The sequence below is a fragment of the Mycteria americana genome, chromosome 2, assembly GCF_035582795.1.
Source record: "Mycteria americana isolate JAX WOST 10 ecotype Jacksonville Zoo and Gardens chromosome 2, USCA_MyAme_1.0, whole genome shotgun sequence".
NCBI classification, from domain to species: Eukaryota; Metazoa; Chordata; class Aves; order Ciconiiformes; family Ciconiidae; genus Mycteria; species Mycteria americana.
This window is the reverse complement of record NC_134366.1, coordinates 173,818,962-173,825,861: the sequence shown is the minus strand read 5'-3', so window position 1 is coordinate 173,825,861 and position 6,900 is coordinate 173,818,962. Positions and strand designations below refer to the sequence as shown.

At 49.0% G+C, this 6,900-nt stretch overlaps 1 protein-coding gene across 1 annotated transcript; it reads right to left on the bottom strand.

Moving 5' to 3' along the window:
• Window positions 1-913: 913 nt before the first annotated feature.
• Window positions 914-6,387, bottom strand: LOC142406845 (secreted Ly-6/uPAR-related protein 1-like). Its single transcript, XM_075495771.1, has 3 exons — window positions 6,336-6,387; window positions 3,015-3,134; window positions 914-1,125 (listed from the first exon to the last, which is right to left on the bottom strand). Exons 1-3 carry the CDS (start codon window positions 6,385-6,387, stop codon window positions 914-916), a joined length of 384 nt encoding a protein of 127 aa, XP_075351886.1.
• Between the last annotated feature and the right edge of the window lie 513 nt (window positions 6,388-6,900).

Sequence of the window (6,900 nt, the reverse complement as noted above, 5' to 3'; positions counted from 1 at the left end):
GTGAAGGGATGGGGGAAGGCAGAGTAACAGAATAAGTTGTTTGAAATGGTCTGTATAACGTCTGGGAAGGGAAATCCAGGAGCTCTGATTGCAACCCGAGCTGAGGCAAAGGGCTGCTGAGGGTTTTGGCTAGCCAAACTCCCAAATTTGCTTTTGCAGGTCTAACCTGCCCTGGCCTGTTAGTCCAGGGTGTGTTTTGAGCTTTCCAGAAATACATCCCATCTCAACACATGAAGGCTGAGTCCTTCTGAACTCATTCCATAGCTTATTCTAGACAGAATTAAGTGCCAACTCTCTGCAATTGCAAACCACGCTCTGCTGAGCAGGTAGCGAGCGGGACCAACATCCATCTGCTGTCTGACTCAGGAGATGGCACCAAAAATGGAAAGAAAACAAGCCAAGCTCCTGGTGGAGGGTTGCAGGATTTTGGGGGGGATTGTGCACAGGGATTTAGTAGAGGCATACAGGCACAGGTTTTGTGGGAGCTTGGGCAGACCTGGGAAAAAAGCACTGTCCATGTCCAGTGTGCGCACAGCCCCTGCTCTTGCTGAGGGTGACCCCAGAGCACCAGCCTTGATGACACTGCCCAGGCCCTCCCGCTGTGCAGAGCTGCAGTGCTTCATCCACTACTGCACCCCACAGAGGAAAGCTGTAGAGGGAGATGTGGGTCCTGGGGGCCAGAAGCAACTGAAGGTGAGGAACATCTGTTTAGCAACTGGAAACTGGAAATTTGAAGGTTTTAGGTCCAGGTGCCCAAACTCTTGGCTTGAATCTACTTGAATTCCAGCATTGAAGATGGGTGAAGCCACATATCAGTGAAGAAGGTTATTCCCAAGGCATCTAAGAGTCCATGAGGCAGCTTGGCAGAGAGACGAGTGGGGTTGTTTTGGCTGGAGCATGGGCACTTGCGGCATTACAGAGCACACTGGAGGAGCGTGCCAAAAACCATGGCCATCAGACCCAGCGCTGCAGAACTGCTTCCCACCGCATTGCTGCTCCTGCTGTCATCACTGCAGAGGTCAGTGTAGCAGCATGACTTGGGTCTGGTCGCCCCTATCCCATAAGAGGGGCTGCATTCCTCCTCACAGCTTCTGGTCACAGTGATGTTGCCGAAAAAGGGGTAACCTGAAACAGGCAGAGAGGAGAGGGGGAGAAGAATAAGAGAAGGAAAGAAATGGTAAAGGAAGGTGCAGACAGCTGGAATTGAGAAACACTGACTTTGTGCAACAGAGGGGAATTAAAAGTAAAGTGTTTATAGGTAAATGTTGTGGTTTAGCCCCAGTCAGAAATGAAGTACCACCCAGCCGCTCGCTCACCCTCCCCCCGAGTGGGATGGGGGAGAGAATCAGAAGAGCAAAAGTAAGAAAACTTGTGGGTTGAGATAAGAACAGTTTGATAATTGGAATAATAATAATAATAATAACAATAATAATAATAATAATAATAATAATAATAATAATAATAATAATTGTAATGAGAAGGAAAACAACAAGAGAGCGAGAGAGGAACAAAACCCAAGGGAAAAAAACCCAGTGCTCACCACCTGCTGACCGATGCCCAGCCAGTCCCTGAGCAGCGATTGCTACCCCCTGGCCGACTCCCCCCAGTTTCTATACTGAGCATGACGTCATATGGTATGGAATAGCCCTTTGGTCAGTTTGGATCAACTATCCTGGTTGTGTCCCCTCCCAGCTTCTTGTGCACCCGGCAGAGCATGGGGAGCTGAAAAGTCCTTAACCAGTGTAAACATTACTTAGCAACAACTAAACCATCAGTGTGTTATCAACATTATTCTCATACTAAAATCCAAAGCACAGCACTATACCAGCTACTGGGAGGAAAATTAACTCTATCCGAGCTGAAACCAGGACAGTAAATAAAGGCAAATAAGGGGTTAGGCATCTCTAATGCATGGGTCCCTATAATGCAGGCTGCTCTTTGTAGGAACAGGTCCCCTGCTGCCTCCCTCTCTCCCTCCTGCTCCTTCCAAATTTATTCTACCATGGACAAGAGACACAAGTCCCTGTGTATTTCGTTCAGGTGAGTTGCTCCTGCAATGGCTCTGCATAGAAGGTGGCAGTGCCAAGAAGCACTGGTGTAATGCTGGCGTGGTCACTGGTGAGACAGTTGGTGTTAGGTGAAAGCGTCTACAAACAAGAAGAGAGCCCCTGCGTTTCTGCGATAGGTTTGCACACATGTACAGGTTCAGAGTCTGTAAGGGCGTAGGGGTAGGAAAGGCAAAACAGAGCAAATAAGCAGGATGAGTCCTGTATGCTTCACTATGACACTCTGAATCTGATGGATTTCTCTCCTTCCCACTCTAAAGTTGGATAACTCCACCTGCATTCTTAAAGGGAAGTAAAAGGATAATCCAAGCTGGGACTGGGAGGGGGAGAGGGAAACGTGGCCAGCAGGTTGAGAGAGGTAATTCTGCCCCTCTACTCCGCTCTGGAGTCCTCAGCACAGACATGGACCTGTTGGAGCAGGTCCAGAGGAGCGCCACAAAGATGATCAGGGGGCTGGAGCACCTCCCCTATGAGGGGAGGCTGAGAGAGTTGGGGTTGTTCAGCCTGGAGAAGAGAAGGTTCCGGGGAGACCTTCTTGTGGCCTTTCAATACTTAAAGCAGGACGATAAGAAGGATGGGGACAGACTTTTTAGCAGGGCCTGGAGTGAAAGGACAAGAGGGAATGGTTTTAAACTAAAAGAGGGGAGATTCAGACTAGATCTAAGGAAGGCATTTTTTACAATGAGGGTGGTGAAACCCTGGCCCAGGTTGCCCAGAGAGGTGGTAGATGCCCCATCCCTGGAAACATTCAAGGTCAGGTTGGACGGGGCTCTGAGCAACCTGATCTAGTTGAAGGTGTCCCTGCTCATTGCAGGGAGGTTGGACTAGATGACCTTTAAAGGTCCGTTCCAACCCAAACCACTCTATGATTCTAAGTTCATGAGGGAATTTGGCCCACAAAGGATGCATCTCTCCTCATGAGCACTCATAGCAAGCAAAGAAACTTACCTGAGTCTATGGAGTGCAGCGTTGTTGTGCACACAGTGGTTTTCGGGGGGCACAGGGTGACTGTTCTGCACTTAGCAATGTCCGTTGGTTCTTTGCACGTGTAACATCGTAAGGACTGGGCTGCAGAGGGGAACAGAATGGGTCTGAGGTGGTCACGGCAACGAAGACAAACAGCAAGTCTACAGCTTCTCTGCTCTGTGGTGGGGACTATGTGATGGTCAGTGCTTCATCCCCCCTTGACCAAGACACAGTGGCCTCAGAAACTAAGCACAGCTGGAGGCAGTGGCAAAGCTTGCATATGTCAGGGGGGAAAGACCAAACCCCAGCACCAAAGGGCAAGGATGGTGTTGCGGGAGTTGAGCATGGTCACTACCTTGGGGGCTCAGCAGCCCAAAAAGAGCAGGGATCTAGAGGGAACTATTACTTGAGCAGCTTTGATAGCATCTTTGCATCCTCTGCAAGAGATGCTGTAACAGAGAGCAAAATAGCTCCTTCTGTTGAGAGCAGCATTCACCAGCACGGAAAGACTGGCACTTCCCCCGTCCCTCCACCCACAGCGACAGCTCTTTGGTGCTTGTTTAGAGAGATTTCTGCAGACCTTAGTAAATGAGAGCAGAATTTAAATGTCAGAGCCGTACCAGAGATCCTAAGGGCTGAATGTGGCCTAAAAAACACTTTCATCAGAGGCTACTGCTGCTTTTTAAAAGAGATGATGCTACAAAGCTCTTGCTGGCTGTCTGCTGACACAGGGATACCTTTACATATGCAAGCATTGATCACAGCAGTTGCTCAAAAGTCTCGGTACGAGACCTGTTCGTCCGCAGCCGGCAGATACCGAGTGTGCATATTTTTTCGGAGTCATGCTGCTGGGGCTTGATGATAGAAACGAGCCTGGTTTGATATTTTCTATCCTACCTGCCTTCCACCATCACGGCAGCTGAAGAACCACCCAAATGTGTCCACTGCCATCTATTGGTAAAATTGCAGAAAGACGATGTTTTCTTGTTACAGTTCTGCAGCATCTGCTGTTAGAGAGAAACCTCTGGGACTTTGTGATAAGGATAAACATTTTTGAAGGCAGTTTTTTGAACATCTGACTCTAGAAAGAATTTTCAGGGCATCTACTTCTCTTAGCACCTCCTTTGGAAAATTCAGCTGTGCAATACAGCCTACACGATGCAAAAGTTTTCTTTATCCTCTTTGCAGAGGTAGGAAGGGCTTTTTAACATGAGCAATGGTGGTGTTCTTGTCGCCATATCTTTTGTAAACAGGTGTGGTGGAGCCATCCGCATTTACCCGAGCTAAGGACCTCGGTAGATCCATTCCAAATGACCCATGAGAGGTTGTTTTATATTTTAACATGTAGTGCACACTGAGAGGGAAACACAACTTGTCAACCTTGCAAGCATAGGGTTGTTTGTGAGTGTATGGCTCATGTATGGATGGAGCAGTGCTAGTTTAAAGCATCTGAGAAACTGATCTGCAGCCTTTGGGTTGAGCTGGTTTCTAAAACCTCATCATTTTCACGGGTGAGCAGGGCAGTGCCATGGGCTCTGGGGGAGTTACTTCCAGTTAAGAGCAAATTTAAGGAAGAAAACCATCAGCCCCTTATCTTTCACTGACTCTGGGTGGGGCACTCAGAGGGTACTGGTTTTGTAGGAAGGTTGCAGTGGAAGAGGAAAGCCCAAAACTATAAGGACCAGAGTAAAAGAGAAGAACTGAACACAGAGGACAGTGCTGTGTCCTGATCTGAGGTCAATAATTGACTGATCATCACTGTCCCACAGCACCTTCTACTCATTGATTTCAAACCTCTGAGAAATGAGTGGTGTATTTTGAGCCACAGACATATTCCTGAGCTGCAAGAGCTGTGCCTAGACCAGCTGCCTCCCACTGGATCATCCCAGAAAAGCCATTTCTGCCTCCAACTGAGCTATAAATCAAAAGGGGGTGATGCCTCTCTGTTTCCATAAAGCACTTTGAGACCTGTGGGTGGCAACCTGCTCTGCCAGTTCCTCAGCAACCCCATTAAATCCAGGACAGGACTAGACCCAGAAGGAGGAAAAGAAACACATAATACGCAACCCATGAAATATCTTGAAAGAAAGAAGAAAAAAAAAACCACCAACAACAACCAAAACCGGCAAGTACTGAAATGTAAAAAACTGTAGTAGCTGTATAGAAGTGACTGCACCTGTCCTGGTTCAGCCCTGTGGTGGGTTTGACCCAGAGCATGTCCCTCAGCCAGCAGTTGAGTTTGCTTTAGAGACAGGTGGAAGGAGGAATGAAGGTAGGGGGATTAAAAAAAAAAAGCCATGCAGCCTGAAGAAGAGACCCAACACTCTTCCATGCATAAAGACTTGCAAGATGTACGCCTTTCAGCCTTCTTCCACTTGCAACCCTCTGAATGATCTCCATGTAGCCATGCCTCCAGATGGAGGTGCTCAACCCCTGCCCAGGCTGCCTCTCCTTTGAGATCGTTCAGAGTGTCATGAAAGCAGCCTGAGGATCTCTGGGGCCCATAGGCTGTAGGTTAAAACCCACTGGGTTGGTGTCACCCAAAGGATGACTGTTCCAGGCCAAGGATGTATTTGCAATGGGTCACAAATAGATGGCGTAAGAACACAATGATGACCAGACCCTGCTGCCAGCTTGCCCAAGACCCAGACCCATCAGAGACCAAACCTAAACAGACCTAGGAGAATTGCCTATCTCCACCTATATACTAATCGCTAGAAATAATTGAAAATGAGGAAGCTGGTCATTTAATGAACCTTTCCAAAATCCTTGGGGTTATTTCTCAAATCCTTGCCCATAGCTATACTGAAGCCTCACCCTCTGGTTTTCAGAGCTTCCAGCAGCCATCTGGGAGGTTTTCTGGATGGCAGGAGCTCAGGATGAACATACCCCATCCCGTCCCTGAGGGGACAGGTTGGCAGCTTAAATAGAGGCTGTTGGTTCAAATTTTTGCCCATGCTTGTACTGTCCTGTACTATGTGTCTGTCATTTACACCTTAGTCTTATAAAGCAGTGTGTCGGTCCCCTCCGTCCCGGGGTGCGGTGTGAGAAGGGACAGGTGACAGGCGACCACCTATGGGTCCAAATGATATGCACTGTTCTCCGTCAGGTGTCGTGGCTCTCCCCACCAGGAATGCATATCCCCTTTCCCCGTTCACCCTCTCCGTTGACCTTCTTAAATACATAAAGGCATTATTTCCCCTACCTGGGGATTACCAGGTCTTTCTGCATTGATGCCTTTCCCCTCCCCTCCCAGGCATTTCCCAGGGGGTCCCTGCACTGTCGGGAACGCAGCAGTCTTACCCAACTCCACGTATGCCAGGCCAAGCAGGAGCCCAACCAGAAGTGTCTTCATGCTGAGAGCAGATCTGTGCAGCCAGGACAGTAAAGGAGGGCTGCTCCTAGGGAGCTTTATACGTTTTCCCACACTCCACCTCCTGTTATCCTGTGGGTGGATTCCCTTGGGGTGATCAGGGGTGATCAGCTCCAGTTTGGATTGGGATTGTAGAGGAACAAGTTCCGCGAGGAGGTGATGTCACTGCAACGAGCAGACTCCTGCCATATGTTGTTAGGTTTATGTCCTGGGGCTGGTCCCACGGAAAAGGAAAAACAGCTTGCACTGCAAGGGTTGGCCCCATACCAGTGCTTGGATGGGGAACGTGACAAAGTATGCTTGTTCCTTCAAGTCTGGCTCCCTGAGCCAAGAGCTGGGTTGTGTCATGCATGTTGCATTGGGCAACAACAGTCAAGATGCAAGTGGTGGCAGGCTGGGCTTCCGTGCACATTGGTTCAGCCTCACTAAAGCCTGTGCCACGTTTTTGTGCCTACTGCTCGCCAGGCTGGCAGGTGGGAAGCTGGCGTGGCTGGG

Coding starts and splice junctions, on each gene's coding strand:
- LOC142406845 (XM_075495771.1), bottom strand. CDS start 6,387: ATGAAGACACTTCTGGTTGGGCTCCTGCTTGGCCTGGCATACGTGGAG. Junction 3,135..6,335: donor CCTGGCATACGTGGAGTTGG/GTAAGACTGCTG, acceptor TCCCCTCTGCAG/CCCAGTCCTTACGATGTTAC. Junction 1,126..3,014: donor GCTGCACTCCATAGACTCAG/GTAAGTTTCTTT, acceptor TGCCTGTTTCAG/GTTACCCCTTTTTCGGCAAC.